The 19,579-nt window shown below is 41.0% G+C and overlaps 1 protein-coding gene across 1 annotated transcript in view; it reads left to right on the top strand.

The window, feature by feature from the left end:
* CTNNBL1 (catenin beta like 1) overlaps positions 1-19,579 on the top strand; it is a 212,165-nt gene that overhangs the window by 160,961 nt on the left and 31,625 nt on the right. Inside the window, exons 12-13 of the mRNA XM_007518449.2 lie at positions 15,138-15,235; positions 17,183-17,263. Of these exons, the coding sequence (XP_007518511.1) occupies positions 15,138-15,235; positions 17,183-17,263 (179 nt within the window). The remainder of the gene's footprint in view (positions 1-15,137; positions 15,236-17,182; positions 17,264-19,579) is intronic.

Genomic DNA, 19,579 nt, shown 5'->3' on the forward strand with positions numbered 1-19,579 from the left:
AGGCACATTTTTTTCCCATAGATTCAAGGCTGTAAATTAGTTAAGCTAGCACTTAAAAACTTTTTAAGACCCATACTACTGCTGGAACTCTGAAAACGAGGGAAAGAAATCACATGGGGTCTGTGAGAATAAGTCAGCCAAAACAACAGCTATCACACTGCTTTGCACCTAGTAGGTGCTTAGACAGTACTTGTGAGGGAGTCGGGCTGTAGCGCAGCGGGTTAAGCGCAGGTGGCGCAAAGCACAAGGACCAGCATAAGGATCCCGGTTCGAACCCCGGCTCCCCACCTGCAGGGGAGTCGCTTCACAGGCGGTGAAGCAGGTCTGCAGGTGTCTATCTTTCTCTCCTCCTCTCTGTCTTCCCCTCCTCTCTCCATTTCTCTCTGTCCTATCCAACAATGACGACAACAACATAATAACTACAACAATAATAAAACAACAAGGGCAACAAAAGGGAATAAATAAATAAAAGAAATATTAAAAAAAAAAAGACAGTACTTGTGAAATCTCATCACAACTAGAAAATGAGAAGACTGAATTACTTCTGACTGTTCCAGATGAAATGGGTGTCAGTAGGCCTATCTCCATGGAAATTGCATTCAGAATTTCAAACAATAAGCACATTAAAAATAACCATTTGGAAAAATAGCCAGTAAGGATTCTTACTGTTTATGGTCCATGCTTATGTCTCTGGCTATTTGTTGTCGTTGCCTTCTTCCTCCCAACACTTTCTTAAGAAAGTTTTCAAACATACAGAGAAGTTGAGAGATTTGAATTACAAATGCAAGTGTATCCAACACCTATACCCTGTAGGTAGCACTAATACATTTATGTCGTCTATCTCTTTTCCCTATCATATATATGGAGTAAGTCGTGAGACATCAGTACATTTTCCCCGTAAACCCAAGCGCATAAATATCATTAACCTATAATTCATTTTTAGTCAAATACATAGCTTTTGGTTGCAGTATGTGATGAATTTGGACTCTTATCAAGATACAAAACATCATCACCAGAACTGAAATTTCCTCATATCCTTCCCTACTCAGACCCAGCATACACACATCTCCCAGAGGTATGCTCCATCCTGAGGTCTGCACCACAGGTTAGGTTAGCATCATCTAGAACCTCTTTCTCAGTGTGGACTCATATAGAGTTCATGCTTTACAAGGGGGTTTGGCTTTCACTCAGCATACTGTTTTATTGTCGCTGTTGTTTCTTTTTTGACTTTTTCCATGTTGTATGCACCAGTGGTTTGTTTCTTTTTAGTGTTGAGTGATATGTATGTGTTGTTCCATTCTTGTAGACAAGCTGTTTCAAGGTTGGTCCTTTATGAATAGAGCTAGGTTTTTATAGTTATACATTTTAATTATGTTTGAGTAAATACCTAGAAGTGGAATTACTGAGCTGTTGGGAAGTTGTTGACATCTTTATTAAGTCATCCAGGCAACTTCTCTCCTTTTTACATACAACGATTTTTCAGACCCACACAGTAGGTGAAGAGCCTAATTCAAAGTCACTTAGAAATTTTTTCTTGGGAGGTCAGACGGTAGCTCAGCTGGTTAAGTGCACATGGCACAAAGCGCAAGGACCGGCATAAGGATCCTGGTTCAAGCCCCTGGCTCCCCAGCTGCAGGGGATTCACTTCACAGGCAGTGAATCAGGTCTGCAGGTGTCTATCTTTCTCTCCCCCTCTCTGCCTTCCCCTCCTCTCTCCATTTCTCTCTGTCTATCTAACAACGACGACATCAATAACAACAATAACTACAACAACAATAAAAGAAAAACAACAAGCATAACAAAAGGAAAAACAAATATAAAAAATTTTTTTTTAATTTTTTTTCTTGGGGGCCAGGCTGTAGCACAGCGGGCTAAGCGCACATAGTGCAAAGCACAAGGACTGGCACAAGAATCCTGGATCAAGCCCCTAGGTCCCCACCTGGCTGTGCGGGGGGCGGGTTCACTTCACAAGTGGCGAAGCAGGTCTGCAGGTATCTATCTTTCCCCTTCTCTGTCTTCCCTTCCTCTCAATTTATCTCTGTCCTATCCAACAACAACAGCAGCAACAACAATAATGGAAAAAAGATGGCCACCAGGAACAGTGGATTCATAGAGCAGGCACCAAATCCCAGCAGTAACCCTTAAGGAAGAAAAAAAAAAAAGAATTTTTTCTTCTCAAAGTTTGCACCAGAAACCATGTCTACTAATTACTCTAGTGTTCTTTATGTCACAGTACTCTTATCCACCTGAGGAAGGGACAGAGAAACTGATGGTATCCATCCAAAAGATTATTAACTATCCAGATTTTGCTTAGGGAGGATAAACTAGTAGATCTTCCTCAGGTATAATGTTGTGTTTGTTGCACATACTTTTGGAACAGCCTGCATCTGGCTCTTTCTTCTCCAGCTGTCCATTCCTCTAAACCTTCTTAGATACTCCAGAATACAGATCTGCTCATGCTGCTTTTTCTCTGCCATTATCCCACAGGTTCTCTGGATTAAAGTCCTACTCTTCAGTTGCATATACAAGGTTCTCATTTACTTCTCTTTGCTTCACTTCTACCCATCACCCACCCTGCATCCTGTTCTCTGTTGAACTCCTTCATATTTTCATGCCTCTAAACCTCTTGTGCTTCATCTGGGAAAATATTTTGTCTCTCCTTGATAAATTCTCCCTCATTCTTCAGAATTTGGGTCATCCAGGAACTCTGAGAGAGTGCGTTAAATTCCTTTTCTAGGGAGTCGAGCGGTAGCTAAGTGGGTTAAACATAGGTGGTGCAAATTGCGAGGACCAGCGTAAGGATCCTGGTTTGAGGCCCTGGCTCCCCACCTGCAGGGGAGTCGCTTCACAGGTGGTGAAGCAGGTCTGCAGGTGTCTATCTTTCTCTCCCCCTCTCTGTCTTCCCCTCCTCTCTCCATTTCTCTCTGTCCTATCCAACAACAATGACATCAATAACAACAATAGTAACTAAAACAACAAGGGCAACTAAAGAAAATAAATAGATATTTAAAACAAATTCCTTTTCTATACGCATTTATTCCTTGGCCTGGTGTGGTGCACCTGGTTGAGCGCCCATGTTCCACATGTATACCTTTAGACTAACCATGGTGTCTTGTTTAGGATGTTAAATTCATTGTTTGTCAAACTGCTGGCACAGGATGAGATATTGAAGGTGTATAGATAGGTATGATGTGACCTAGGAGGAGAGATTGTTTAACAGGGTGGGTTCAGTGTTTGGAAGGTCAGCAAGAAACAAGAGCTCACCTCCTATAGCCTTTCAGAAAATTTCATCAAATAAAATGTCTCATGACTTTGTTTTTATTTGAGGTACTAGTTAAGTCAAATGTTTTTTCCTCCATATGCCTACTGGATATTCTTTTTTTTTTTTTATCTCGAGGAAAATAAAGTCTTGTTCTACTAGAACTAACTAGGTCTTACTTCCTGACTGTGAAACCCTGAGAGGTAACTTTCTTTTTCTGGTTGAGTTTGTCTCTCTCTCTTTTTTTTAATATTTATTTATTTATTCCCTTTTGATGCCCTTGTTGTTTTATTGTTGTAGTTATTATTGATGTTGTTGTTGTTGAATAGGACAGAGAGAAATGGAGAGAGGAGGGGAAGACAGAGAGGGGGAGAGAAAGATAGACACCTGCAGACCTGCTTAACCACCTGTGAAACGACTCCCCTGCAGGTGGGGAACCAGGGGCTCAAACCGGGATTCTCACACTGGTCCTTGCACTTTGCACCACATGTGCTTAACCCACTACGCTACCGCCCAACTCCTGAGTCTCTAGTTTTTTATCTGTAAAGTGAGAGGAGTAATAATACCAATCTCACAGGATTGCTGTGAGCATTAAGTGAGCTAATGTGTGCAGAGCATACATAGGCAACATCGTAGACTTAGATTGTTGCCCCTTTAAGTCGCTAGCTCAGTGCTTGCCACCTATTCAGCATTCAGTAGATGTTTGTGAAGAATGGGAATGTATGTATTTTTATGTATGTGTTAAAAGGGGCTATATATAGATGTTCCCACTGATCCATCTGTCTTAAGAAAAGTTTAATTTGACTTGCATCAGTATTCAGCTGGAGTGGTTTGAGCACACACACATGACTCTTCTTGGGTTACCACATTCCTGCTAGACAGATGTCCATTATAATGAAATGTAAAGGGGAAAATAATCATAAAGGAAGAGGAGCATAATGTTGTGGCTTGATTTGACAGGGCCTCCTGCTACTTCAGCTGCCAGTACCAGGCATGGACCAGATAAACCTGTATTCCAATATACCACTGCTGAAGTCAAGATCGATCTGATTAGGATATTTTAAACATCCTGTTTGCATCTAGGCTCTTTACAGAAAGCAGGAGTGCTACCCATCCAAAGGAGCTGAGGGAGAGGTGGGCAGCAAGACTCAGCAATAAAAAAGAGATGGTTTTCATTTTAGAAATGAGAGAACACTGTTGTATGATTTCCTTAAAACAAAAGAGCTAATGGCCTTAGTTGGTTCATGGAAACAAAAGCAGCTCTGTAGCATAGCCTTGAATTTTAAAGTAACCCAGCGCATTTTTAGCAAGATGGTTGAAGGACAGGGCCTTTTCTATTCTAAGACTAGGGCTCTGGCTGACTCATATCTTCCTTAACCATTTAGTCTACTATCAGACAGGTGTGAGCTCTTGAAAATGAGTTGGGCAAAGCAGCCTGGAATTCATTCCCCGATCAGCCAGAGTAGTCCAATATTTAAACGTCAGGCCATTGAGATGTTGAGCAGAACCCACTTTCCATAGTCCAGCATCTGATCTGCACACACACCCCTTTCAATCTCATGACCTTTCTTTTTTTTTTTTTTTTTTTTTTTGCCTCCAGGGTTATTGCTGGGGCTCGGTGCCTGCAGCATGAATCCACTGCTCCTGGAGACCTTTTTTCCACTTTTGTTGCCTTGTTGTTTTTATCATTGTTGAGTTGTTGTTGTTGTTGTTGTTGGATAGGACAGAGAGAAATGGAGAGAGGGGTGAGAAAGATAGACACCTGCAGACCTGCTTCACCACTTGTGAAGCAACTCCCCTGCAGGTGGGGAGCCGGGGGCTCGAACTGGGATCCTTACGCTGGTCCTTGCGCTTCACGGCATGTGCGCTTAACCCACTGCGCTACCTCCTGACTCCCTCTTATGACCTTTCATCCTCACTCTAGGATTTGTACGTGTGTCAATTACTTGCCCTATGGTTTTTAAACTTATGAAAGAGAAGGTATTTTTCATTTTATCTACAGATCATGTGTTGTGTTTTCAGTTCTTATAGCAAGGTTTTAAAAAATACTGTCATTGCCAAGTACACTTCTTTTTACTTAAATGGACCTTTTTATTAAATAGGACCATCTCTTATTAGCTATGTAGTGTCCTTCAGCCTACTGGTAAATAGCCACGACCTACCCCGGTGCTGTCTGCAGGTCTCCCAGAATCATGTGTTATTTGGAAGCCAGAGATAATTGCTTTGTTTTAATTTATTGTGAGATCAAAGAATCTAAGTGAAATTGACCTTGTTCCATTTTAGCGTTTGCACAAATCTTGAGTTACAAAAAAATACCTCTACCAGCTGAGAAAGTCAAGTGATCCAAATTACACAGACACAGACACACACACACACACCTTTTTTTTTTTTTTTCTCAGTGGGAATTAGCTAGCATGACCTGGCCAGACTGGAATGTGTCAGTGGTTGACATTTGATCAGGAGGCAGTCACATGATATATGACAGGGCATAGGGGAGAGAATCACTCAGTATTTTTAATGCAACAGATCTCAAACTAATGCCAGTTGAGTGCTTACTGTGCATATATTTTTTTTTAATATAGGACAGAGAGAAGTTGAGAGGGAGAGAGGGAGACAGAGAAAGAGAGAGAGACCAGCAAACCTGTTTTACTGCTTGGTGAAGCTTACTCCCCTGCAGGTGAGGACTGAGTCTCGAATCTGGGCCCTTGTATAGTAATGTCTGCAATCAATCAGGTATGCTTTTACCTGGACACCCTGTGCATATATCTTAATACAGTGGATTTAATAGATAAAAGGAACTGCTTCATTTTGCAAATAAGAAAACGGAGACTCAAAGATCTAAACAATATCTAAACAATATCTAAACAACAATTTGTGGAGCCAGGTGGTGGCACACCTGGTTACGTGCTCAGCTCACATTACAGTGCACGAGGACCCAGGTTCAAAGCCCTGAACCCCACCCGCAAGGGGAAAGTTTCACAAGTAGTGAAGCAGGACTGTAGGTGTCTCTCTGTCTCTCCCTCAATTTCTGTCTCTATCCAGTAACAAATAAATAAGAATATTTTTTTAAATAATAGACAATATCCCTTTGTTTCAGTTAACTAACTAGTGAGTATCGGAAGCAAGCTTTGACTCTTAAGTCTGTTTCCCTCTAAAGTCCCATATAAAGTTAATTGTGCCACTTATTGGCATTTTTGGAACAAGTCCTATAAGTTGGTGCTCTGAGTATATGCCTGCCTGTGTCTGTCTCAGTAGTGGGGCACTGATGGCCCATCTGTATACAGGCATATCTGTGAATAAGCAGCTCTTCTCACAAAGAATAGTAATGTCAGTCAACTGGAATTCAGATCTTATCATTTTGTTGTTTTTTTTTAATTGTTACTCACTTATCTTGTTTTTTATGTGGTACTAAGAAATAAAACCAGGCCCTCACACTAATGATACTGCTAAGTCATCTCCGCAGCCAGCTTTTTATTTTCTTTCTCTGTCTCTTCCTTCCTTCCTTCCTTCCTTCCTTCCTTCCTTCCTTTCTTTCTTTCTTTATTCCCTTTTGTTGCCCCTGTTGTTTTATTGTTGTAGTTATTATTGTTGTTGTTATTGATGTCATCGTTGTTGGATAGGACAGAGAGAAATGGAGCGAGGAGGGGAAAACAGAGAGGGGGAGAGAAAGATAGACACCTGCAGACCTGCTTCACCGCCTGTGAAGCGACTCTCCTGCAGGTGGGGAGCCGGGGGCTCAAACCACGATCCTTATGCCTGTCCTTGTGCTTTGCGCCACCTGTGCTTAACCCTCTGCACTACTGCCCGACTCTCTTATTTTGTTTTTTCTTGAGAGAAGGGGAGAGATATCAAAACACCACCCCACCATCCATGATGTTGTTCTCTTGGTGTTGTCCATTGTGCTCTCATGTGATGCCAGGGATAAAAGCAGGGCTTTGTTCGTGGTGAGGTATGTGCTGTGAGAGAGAGAAAAACACAGTGTACCACTCAGCTTTTGCATAGGTGGTGCTAGGGCTTGAAATGGGCCTCACACATGCAAGTCCTGTGCTCTACCACTTACTCACTGTCCTAACTCTAGTTCACACTTACTAAGATTGAGCATGGGCAAAACTGTTCTATCTCATTTTATGCAAAAAAATGGTGCACACTATAAGAGACTTGTTTGAAGTGACTACTACAGTCTAGCTGTGCCATTCTAGAAAGAACTCTGATCTGAATATGGTAGTACATGAAGTATTGTTTGTTTTGTTCTGTTCTGTGCCATATCCTCATATATGCACAATCCCACTGCTCCCAGGCTGAGTTTTGCATTCTTTTTATTTCTGATAGAGACACACAGAGAGAAAAGAACCAGAACATCATTCTGCCATCATGGAGCTTCCCCTGGTGCCATCCATGACTCTCCTATGCGGTGCCAGTCCTCAAACCCTGAATCCTTACACATGCTAACATATGCACTCTGCCTCATACACTACTGGGTTGGCGGAAAAGTCATGACATAGTTTTCTGTATTTCTAATCAAAAAATCATCCTGTAGAGTTTCCCCAATGACATTGACATAACTGCACACAAGCCATATCTCTTTTTCTTTAAGTAAAGTTTATGTTAACCTGAAAACAAAAGAAGGAGTTAGGAGGAGGGAGAGGGAGTTGGGCGGTAGCACAGTGGGTTAAGCACACGTGTCGCAAAGTGCAAAGACCGGGTAGGTGTAAAGATCCCGGTTTCAGCCCCCGGCTCCCCACCTGCAGGGGCGGGGGTCGCTTCACAAGCACTGAAGCAGGTCTACAGGTGTCTATCTTTCTCTCCCCCTCTCTGTCTTCACCTCCCCTCTCCATTTCTCTCTGTCCTATCCAACAAAGACAACAACAATAATAACTACAACAATAAAACATCAAGAACAACAGAAGGGAATAAATAAATTAATAAATATTAAAAAAAGAGGAGGGAGAGGGTAGGAGAGGAGGAGGTGGGAACACTCTTGAGTCTCCATAGTAAAGTACATGTATGTGTGTATTTTGGAAGGGGTCACATTATTTAGTTTCATCAGTCTCAGAAATATCTGTCATGAAAGGAAAGAAGGAAGGAAGGAGGGTAGGTCTAGAGTCCTGTGGACCACAGAAGTATTTTTAATCAAAATAAATCAGATCCTTTATCAACACAGTTGTTTCTACACTTAAAACTCCAGAGAGGTTGAGCCAAAGACCTCTAATCCTCCATTCAGCCCTGGAAATTAGAGAACTTTAAGTGACCTTAGAGGATCAGACTTGAACCCCTTGCCTATGCCCAGGTGTCTAAGCCATTGCTAATCACTGTTAAGAGGCCCTGAAGAGCTTTGAGCTGGAAGAAGGGGACCAAAAATCACCCCTTCTAGGCAGTTTCACAAACTTAGTGTCTGAAGTGGTCAGTTGTATATTGAGCAGGACACCCAGCAGGCAGGAGCTCACACTGGAGCACTTCTTTACTGACTGTCTAGCACTCCAGAATCCCACTCCTTCATATCTGATTTGTTTGGAACTTTGTGGGGTGTGTGTATGTCCATCCATATCCACCCCATTTGTATGGACAGCTTCATAGCCATATTTCACCTCCATTTTATGCTGTCGAAATGACAGAGCAGCTGAGTGGTGTTGGCCAGCAGATAAAGCTGTTATCTCCTCCGCTCTCTGTGCCAGCAGCTCTCTCTCCCCACCTTCTTGGTACGTAAAAAATTGACATCACCGTGGGCAGAAATCTGTTCCTAAGGAAAAACATTTATTAGTAGCTAATGAAACTGTATGTGTGGGCACATGCATGTATGTGCGTGAAACTTGGTTGGCTGAAGTGGCTTCCCATCTGACAAGCTTCAGGGACCTCGGGCCAGTCACAGCACCCAGAAAGAAAGATGAAAGGAATATAGGTGACTACAGGTCTCCTAAAATTGATGTGTCCTTTACTTAAAATCCCAAACTGAGAGTTAAATGCCATTCATTCCTAGGATATTCACTGTAGTTGCTCCAAGGTAGCTTCTGCCCCAAACCAGCATGAGCTGTGGAAATGCATGCTGGGCATGAAGAGTGCCCCCCCCCCCCAAGGGATTCTTCTCTATATTACATTTCCCTCTTTGAAATTCTTAATTCCTAGTATACTATGTATACAATCAATACCCACTCTCCCACCCCTTCTTGTTGAGGTATTTAAAGAACTTTCTCTTACAGCTCTTTCTCATCCATCATAATCAGCAGGTTAAAGGGGGGAACTGTTGAGATATTCTGATTAGTATTTGTAGATCTGCCTAAAATCCATTTCTATCTATCTATCTATCTGTATTTCTCTCTCTCTTGAGATGTTCTGGTTCAGTATTTGTAGAACTACCTAAAATCCTCTCCTCTCTCTCTCTCTCACACACACACTCACTCTTAGATAGTTACAGAGGGAGTGAAAGAGACCACAGAATTTGTAAAATTCTTCTCAAACATGTAAAGGAGAAGACTATACTAACTTATAGAGGATTGTTATCCCACTTTTTGATCTAGCTATCTAAAAGTGAAGGGGGGGGGGGGGTCCAGCGTTAGCACAGCAGGTTAAATGCACATGGCGCAAAGTGCAGGGACCCGCGTGAGGATCCCAGTTTGAGCCTCCAGCTCCCCACCTGCAGGGGAGTCGTTGCAGGTATCTATCTTTATCTACCCCTCTCTGTCTTCCCCTCCTCTCCTCATTTCTCTCTGTCCTACCCAACAATGAGCAACATCAACAACAACAATAATAACCACAACAAGGCTACAACAACAAGGGCAACAAAAGGGGTGGGGAATGGCCTCCAGGAGCAGTGGATTAATGGTGCAGGCGCTGAGCCCCAGCAATAACCCTGGAGGCGAGAAAGACAGAGACAGAGACCACAGCACTGAAACTTTCTTCAATGCTGTGGGGGCCAAGTTTGAACCTGGGTCATATATATGACACACTATCCAAGTGAGCTATTTTGCCAGATTCCATTCTCCCTTTTATTTGGACTATGGTAGAAATTGCTTCTGTAAAGAGTAAGTCAGCAAAAGAGTAGGGGGGTAATTATTCATGTCTTATTCCATATGCCTTTTTGCTTCATTTTCCTCTCATTAAGGCTATTGATCTTTTTTATTCCATATATATATGTGGTGCATATCCTTTGGATACAGTAAGCCTCCTCACATGAGTACATTTTCAAGATTTACATTTGAGTTCCTGGTCTCTTATGTCCAGCCTTTGAAAGCTTCGATGATAACCTTCTGTATGTGGGAAACATATAACCCAATAGGAAAAGTTTCCAGTTTTGAGCCAAACAACTTGGGCTCAAATCTTAGCTCCCCCACTCACCTAAGGGTATGATTTTAAGGTAATTAATCTCCCTCAGGCTTGGAATCTACTTTTACAAAACAGATTAGAATAGTACCTTTCTCATAGCTTAATAGTGAGGATTCAATGAGAAAATTGTGTACAGCCTCAAATAAGCCTATTGTCATAGAAATGCAATAAAAATGGTGACAGTTATTATACCCTCCATACTTTTGGAAAGGAATTTAAAGCAGCTTACAACAAAACAACATGGTGATACTAACTAAAGTTTATCTTTGAATAAGAATTTGTCACAGGATAAATGTCAACTTAAAGAAAATATTTACACCATATGCAACAAAAAGATAGTGTTCCTAATATACAAAGAGCTCCTAGAACCCAAAAATTGGCACAGGATAAGGCCAAACAGAAAACAGAACAAAATGATCCGTCAATGTAAGGAAAGCTGCGTAGCCTAATTCATAAGAAAAACAACATATGAGTCAAAAGAAAATCCCATTTTCCACATGCCAGGTTGCTGTAATTTCTAAGTTAAACAATATTGGGAAAGGATATGACAAGACAGATACTCTTTTATAAAACGTGTATAAATTATACTTCCATTCTCAGTATATGTTATGCATGTGTGTGTATATATACACAAATTTATGTTGTTTATATATGTGTATAGATAGACACATACTGAGAGTGGAAGTATAATTTGTACAGTCTTTGTAGAAGACAGTTTGTCAGTATCTTTCAACATTTATATTGACTTATCAATTCCACTGCCAAGAATTTGCCATAAGAGTATGCATACAAAAGCACACCAAAATGTTCATACATGGGTTTTCACTGCAGCAAAGGCAAAACAGCCAAGAACCAAAAACCATCTGTAACACCCATGATTGAGATACTATTTAAATAATGTTCAGTGAAATTCCAGATAGGAATGAAGTATAGGTTTTGTGAGAACTATAGTGGTTAGGAAGGCACAGAACTTTGGTGGAGGGTGTGATGAGTTACATACCCTTTGTGGAGGTGAGATTATTGGTTTTTTTTTATTTCTTTATTGGGGGGATTAATGGTTTACAGTCGACAATAAAATAATAGTTTGTACATGTATAACATTTCCACATAACAACACAAGAGCGAAATTACACTTCCTGAAATCTTATAATTCTTTTTAAAAAATTGTTAACCCCTAGTAAAAATGAAGAGGTGTCTAGTAGATAATTCATTTTTTTCTCTCAAAAATGTATATAAAATAATTTTTAGTTTTCTCCCCCATTGGGAGTGTTAATAAAGGAAAAAAGAAAAATATCAGTAAATGCTCAAAATTATGCTTGAGAACACCATCTACCTTTTTGAATAGTTTGGGTTTTACTATGTGTATCCATTGCTTTTATTTTAATATCCATTGGTGGAAGATGGAGGGAATCAATAATAAACAATAAAAGAAGTTGCCTGTAGACTGTAACAGTCCATCCAAACTGACTTTTGTATATACTCCCTGGAATATCCTGTCCTCTACCTATTTATTGGCCATAGCATTTGGTTTTTTTGTTTTTTGTTTTGTTTTGTTTTGTTTTTTTTAAAGATTTTCTTTTTTTATTTTTTTTTTTTGTTGTATTTATTTAGTCTCTTTTGTTGCCTTTATTGTTTCGTTGTTGTAGTTATTATTTTTGTTGTTACTGATGTCGTTGTTGTTGGATAGGACAGAGAGAAATGGAGAGAGGAGGGGAAGACTGAGAGGGGGAGAGAAAGACAGACACCTGCAGACCTGCTTCACCGCCTGTGAAGCGACTCCCCTGCAGGTGGGGAGCCGGGGGCTTGAACCGGGATCCTTACGCCAGTCCTTGCGCTTTGCGCCACATGCGCTTAACCCGCTGCGCTACCGCCCGATTCCCCAGCATTTGTTTTTAGTTTTTATTTTGTTACCCCAGGAGAAATCTTGTTAAGTCAGGTATCTATCGTCTTAGTTCCTAAGTCCCTCATGCCTAAATCAGTGATGAACTTGTCACACTAAGTTGTAATCTTTGCTTTGCCTTCCACACTAATTACGGAATTCCTTGAGACTAGAGATACTGTGTTGTTTTGGGGCTGAGAAGCACAAGAGACAGATTTCATTGATTGGATGGAAAGGAATGTAGGGCACAGGTTTGAGAAGGAAGACCAGGAACTTGGTATTAAATGTGTCAAGGTTAAAGGACCTGTTAGACACCAAGTAGAAAGGGCAGGTAAAATGTTGAATACAGAGAATTCTGTTTGCAGAGAACAGAGCCGACCTACTGACATAAGCTTGGATGTCATCAATATACCAAAAGCTTTGAAAGCCATGTGACTAGATGAGATTCCCCAGGGAAGAAAAAATAAATATAGTAGATGTCTAAGTATTCAATAACTGTAGTATGAAAAAAAACTAGAGATAGGAACTACTCATAAATAAGGAAGAAAAATATCTGTGTATAGTAAAAATACTTGTGTATGACTATTTTTGTTTACTTTTTCTAATTTTTATTAGTGATTTAGTAGTGATTTACAAAAGTATAATGTATTAGGAGTATAGTTCTTCACCATTCCCACCACCAAAATTCTGTGCCCCCACCCCCAAGGATAACAACCATAATTCTCCTAAGGTCTTAGAGACTGGTTGACAGAATTTTTTTTTTTACATGTGTTTCATTTATCTGTATTCCACATATGACTGAAACCATCTGGTAGTTGTCTTTCACTTAGTTATTTTGCTAAGCATAATCACCTCTAGTTCCATCTATTTTTTTCCCACAGAACATAGTAGTGTCTCTTTTAATTGCCTAGTAGTATTCCATTGAGTATATGTCCTATAACTTCATTATGCAGTCATCTGTTGCGAGTCGTTTAGGTTGCCTCCATATTTTGACTGCTGTAAATTATGCAGATGTGAACATGGTGAGGGGTTGGGGTGGATATGTCCCTTCACATTAGTGTTTTTTTGTCCTTTGGATAAATGCCTAAGAGTAGGATTTTCCTGGATCCTAAAGTATTTCCATTTACTTTGTTTGTTTAAGCACTCTCCATACTGCTCTCCATAATGGCTGCACCAGTTTGCATTGCCACCAGCAGTGTAACCGAGTTCCTCATTGTCCATATCCTTACCAACACTTACATTTCCTGTTTTGTTGATGTAGGCCATTCTCATTGGTATGAGGTGAATCTCAATATGATGCTTGTGTATGACTTTATAATTAAGTTTTTTTATGATTAAGATGACTTTGGCATGAAAACACTTCAGTTTTCAGATGGGACAGTCATTGCCTATGCTGTGATTATTTTATTTCTTTTTTATTTTTTATTATCTTCATTTATTGGATAGAGGCAGCCAGGAATCAAGAGGAAGAGAGAAAGAGAGACACTTGCAGCTCTGCTTCACCATTTGCAAAGCTGTCCCCCTGCAGGTGGGGACCAGGGGCTCAAGCCTGGGTCATTGCACATTGTAGCATGTGCTGTCAACTAGGTGCACCACCACCTGGCCCTGTTATTTTATTTCTAAACAGAAATAGGCTTCTATTATTCTTCAGGGTTATTCTTCTTTTTCCTTTTTTGTAAGTGTATTTGTGACACCAAATCAGGGTGGTCTCCCCATGCCTGCTTTTTCGTTCTTTATTTTTCAGAGAGAGCAAGAGAGACAGAGAAAGAGAAGCACCATACCACTGCTCCACCATGCATGGAGTTTCCTTTGGTGATGTCCGTGGTGCTGTCATACAGCCCTGGATCTGAAACCCAGAAATTAGGATAGGGCAAGGGGTACACTCTATTTGGTAGCCTTCATACAATACAGCACCCTAAAGTTATTGTTCTTGATTCTTGAAACTTCTTTCTAAAGAAAATATATAGACTCATAAACCAGTGTTCTCCTAACTAAAAATTCAATTTGAAGAGAAAAAATAAAAGTCTCTTTGTAGTTGAGACTTATAATACATCCTTCAACTACCCTCATCCCAAAGTAGAAGAAGAGTAGTTCTCAATAGATGTTCATGGATTATATTGGACTCAAAATGCATTGTTACATCTGTAAGTATTTGTTACTCAACTGCCTTTAACTTGAAATGGGATTTTAGCTTCACCAAAATATAAGTGATAGCACTGAGGCTCCATCAGGTCTATTATTAATTCTGGGATATTTACTTGGCACTGTTACAAGGTCATTTGTGTAGATGATGGAACATGTCCTGTTTGTTCACTGTTTGCTCATCTCACGGCTGATATTCATACTCTATTCACGAGCTGTTTATGTAAATGAGGGATTAGTTTATGGTTCTGTTGTGGAAAATAAAAGTCTATTAATTTCAGACAGAATAGAAACTCTGACTTCGTTTTGATTCACTTGTTCATGCTGTCCTTGAGATTATCATCCCTTTTGAATGTGTCTTGTGCAGTATGAGAAGATCAGTTCAGTTTTCCAATGACACAATTTAGGCTCTTTTCTTATTAATCAATAGCAGCAGTCAGGGAAGGCCTACTTATTCCTCCCTCATTCAATAGAGCCAGACCAGGCCTGAAGAGGTAATAATTACTGCTCTGATCACATCTTTTCTCTTTCTCAACGCAGAGCATGTCTGTTCGATCCTGGCTTCCCTCCTGCGAAACTTGAGAGGACAGCAGCGAACCCGGCTTCTGAATAAATTCACTGAAAATGATAGTGAGAAGGTGAGTGTCTGCTGGATGATAAGAATGGGAGCTGACTGGCAGGCAGAGAGGCTCTTTCCCTGATGTGATCTGAAGGGTGCCTGGTTGAGTGCTCCAGCCTAAAGACAGCTGCTTCTTCAGCATCTGAGCCTCCATCACAAAGACTTGTCTAGCTACTCTGTCTCATCTTCGAAAACACTCCTGTGGGGGGAGAAGGGTACGGAGAGCGTAACAGTTCTTCAAAAGACTTTGATGCCTGAGGCTCCTTGGTCCCAGGTTCAATCCCCAGCACCACCACCTTAAGCCAGAGCCTAGCAGTGCTATGGTCTTTCTCTTTTTTTTTCTCTCTCTCTCAAATTAAATTAAATTAAAAAACACTACCCCTGGGAGTAATAACACCATACGTGGTATCAACTTAGCATTGGGGGGGGTGTGTGGATTTAGGCTCCTAAATCCATGAGAATACGTTATAATGGAATTTGGGTGAGGAGAGGGTGAGGGGTCTCAGTCACAGCTTCGTAAAGTAATTAAGGACATAGACTGTGTTGGGGTTTGAGCATCTGAATTTGAACCTGGTTTTGCTACTTTCAAGATATGTACAACTCTGAGCATCCTTTTCCCTGGCTTTAAAATGAAGGCATTAGTATCCAACCTGAAAAATTAATGGAAAAATGATTAAATGATGTCATACTAGATGGTGGTGATGAAAATGGACATGATGACAATGAGGAAGTGAGAAAGTCCGTGTTAGACGGACCGTGGGAATGATAGTGTAAATAAATGGATGCAATATGCATGTAGCCTACCAAGCCATAAAACTGACTGGGTATGTATGTGTGCTTGCCTGCCTGTTTGGATATCAAACCCAGGGCTATGGCTTGCATAGCGCTGTACCACTGGACTACGTCCCCAACCAAAATAAAAAAAATCCAGTAGTAATCAGATCAGGGCAGAAAACATTTTAGTGATCCCATCACCTGCTGGTCTCATTCACACCTGTACTTTAGTTTCCTCATCTTTTAAATTGGGGTTGCAGTCCGTTTCCCTGCCTACCCTACCACAGGACTTTATTGATTGGAAGTTATAAGGAAATGATGCACCTCTAAAAACTTCATAAACTAAAATAATAGGATATTGGTTAATCATTGTTATCCAGAGATGACTTGAGCATATTGATCCCATACTGTCTGACACCCTGTTGAAGCAAGATGTGCTATTCATACCAGCAGCTGGGCAAATGCCAGAGTTGCCAGGAACCATGGTGTTGCCAATCTAATTAAAAGATAGGCTGGAATTCTGTAAAAGCTGGCTGTACAGTGTTCCTTCCATCTTTTGAAAGTATTAGGGGAAAAGAATGAAATTTTTCAAACCTACCAAATATTCCTCAGGCTATGATGGAAGCATGACTTTTGCTGAGTTTGACACTGATTTTGAAGTTATTTCTGAACAAAAGTTGGGGCCTTTTTTTTTTTTTAAGTTGCTGAAGGAGTTTTCCTTGCGCTCTCTTCTTACTCAAAAACAACTAAAGAGATTTTACTTGGGCCTTTTTGAAAAAGATCAGCTCTGGGGCAGAATCTGAACATGAAAGGTTTCAGCTGGAAAAGAAATTTCTGTTAAGTTCTAAGTGAATATCAAGTATGTAACTTGAAGCCCCTTCTCTTTGCAAGAAGAGACTTGAATGTTTACTTATTTATCTGTTTTTAACAACTAGAATCCATGAAAATACATTGAGTCCTTTTGGGAATAGGCTGATGTTCAAGCTGCATCCATCCTCAGTGCTTGCTTTGTTTTGCCCAGCCCTTTCATTACTTCCTGATTTGTTCCTAAGCAGAACCCATATCCCATGTAAGAAGTGGTAGAGTGAGTGTCCCTTTGTAAGGAGTGACAATGAGATGAATAGGAGTGCCACTGTTCTCCTGCCTTGGTATTCTCTTTCCTTCTCACTCATGCCTATGAAATATCTTTCAGGTTGACAGGCTAATGGAGCTGCATTTTAAATACCTGGATGCAATGCAGGTTGCTGACAAGAAGATTGAAGGAGAAAAACACGTATGTTTCCGTGCACGTCTTTAGTTAACTCTTGACTTGCACTCTGTTTGGGTTCCTCGTGCACCTTGTATCTCCCCATAGGACAGAAAGGGCAAAGGTGCCATTTACTCTCCTGTTCCACCTGACACACATGCAGAGCAGGTGACAGTCTGCCAGTGGTTATACTTTCTTCTGATAGAGGCAAAGTGTATTCACCTGACCCAGGTCTGACCCAGGAGCCTAGGAGAGAAAAAGAGGTTCTTCTCCGAAATCTGACCATAAGACAGTGCTGTGACTTGTTACCATGTTGGTTATGTATGTCTTGGTGTATATACCCTTGAAGTCATAAGGGAAGCAGTTGAAGAAAGGCTGATCACAGAAGATAAGAGCTGGAAAGAAAGCAGCTAGGTCACTGCATCCACTTCCCTCCAATTTTCAAGTGAAAAATTGGATAAGGGATGCTCAGTGCAAAGCCTAAACAACAGATTCAAAGTGACTGGTTCTGTCCTCCCCCTACCCTATGAGGCCTCACTACTCTGAGCCAACTCAGAGACAGAGACCTAAGGAGAGGAAAATACCACAGCACTGAGGCTTCTCCCAGTACAGTGGGGATGGAGCTTGAACCTGGGTCATGTATGTGACAAAGCAGACTCAACTCTCCTGCCAGCCCAATCCCAGTTATCTTGTGCTGAGGGAAATAAGCCAGTTGGGTTTTCTTTGTTTGTTTGTTTTCCATAAGAGGCTTACTTAGTATGATGTTATCCTGCTTCCTATATTTTTTACCTGCTTCCATTTCATTCTCTGCCTCTGTAGCTCTTTCTCATCTGTTTCCTTAAATCAGGGCAGGTTTTGTCATTCACTGTCCGATTTTGCATTCTCTTTCCCGTATGTCACTCCTCAGTCTTCTGTCTCATTGTAAAATAATCCTTCTCTTGCTTTTTTCAAAGTCTTTAGTAGACCTTATTTTCCTTGTAATCTTGATTTGTTATACCGCTCCATTTTCCTTCTTGCCTTGAAGATATACTTGAGACTTTTGAACCTCACTGCCAACGAGAGACAGTTTTATGCAGAACAGTTTATACGCTGGGGTAGTCCAGATATATGCAGAGCTGTGTGTGTTGGGAATTACACTGACAATTTCCCTCAAATTGTGTTTCATCCCAGAGTGGAAAAGCAGAGTGTGAAGGAATACAACGACCATATTGTCTCTTCTGTCACTATGCACCCCTTCTTACCCACCCCACCCCTTACATGTACCTTCATTTGTGAACGCTAGTAGATAGGTAGTTGCTTTCATTTTAGTCATTTCCCTATGCTCTCTAAACCTCGTCAGTCCCCAGATGGTTAGTGATTGGTTGAATTGATTGACTGGGACTTTCCTCTCTTTGTACTGTAGTACTAGGACAGATAAAAAGCAGAGAGACTCTAAATCCCGGACTTCAGATACTAGCACATTCCATATACAACCTCCTTTCTTTATATATACATTTAATTTTTGTTTATAAAATGGAAACACGTAGGAGCCAGGTGGTGGCACACCTGATTAAGCTCACATTACAATGCACAAGGACCCAGGTTCAAGCCCCCAGTCCCCACCTATAGGGGAAAAGCTTTGCAAGGGGTGAAGCAGTATTGCAGATGTCTATCTATCTCCCTATCACCTCTTGATTTCTGGCTGTCTGTATCAAATAAATAAAGATAGTAAAAAAAAAATTTTTTTAATGGAAACACAAGACCATAGAACAAGAGGGGTACAACTCCACACAATTCCTGCCACCAGAACTCCGTATCCCATCCCCTCCCCTGATAGCTTTCCTATTCTTTAACTCTCTGGGAGTATAGACCCAAGGTCATTATGGAGTGCAGAAGGTGGAAGGTCTGGCTTCTATAATTGCTTCCCCGCTGAACATGGGCGTTGATAGGTCAATCCATACTCTCAGCCTGTCTCTCTCTTTCCCTAGTGGGGCAGAGCTCTGGGGAAGCGGAGCTCCAGGACACATGGGTGGGGTCATCTGCCCTGGTAAGTCCAGTTGGCATCATGGTAGCATGTGGAACCTGGTGGCTGAAAAAAGAGTTAAGATATAAGGCTGAAATTGTTGACTAATCATGAACCTAAAGGCTGGAATACTGCAGATGAAGATTTGGGGTCTCTGTTATGGAAATAGCTAGTAGGTCTATTTTAGGTTTATTCCAAAGGGCCCATGACTTTATTAGTTTTTGCCTGAGCCTGACATCTGATATGCAGGTGGACCTAAGTTATTGTCTGGGGAGATGATGTCATGGCTGGAAAAAGGGCTAGAAAGCTGGATCAGGGAAGAGAGTAGCTCCCAAATATGG

This window comes from Erinaceus europaeus, chromosome 1, assembly GCF_950295315.1.
Source record: "Erinaceus europaeus chromosome 1, mEriEur2.1, whole genome shotgun sequence".
In the NCBI taxonomy this organism is placed as follows: Eukaryota; Metazoa; Chordata; class Mammalia; order Eulipotyphla; family Erinaceidae; genus Erinaceus; species Erinaceus europaeus.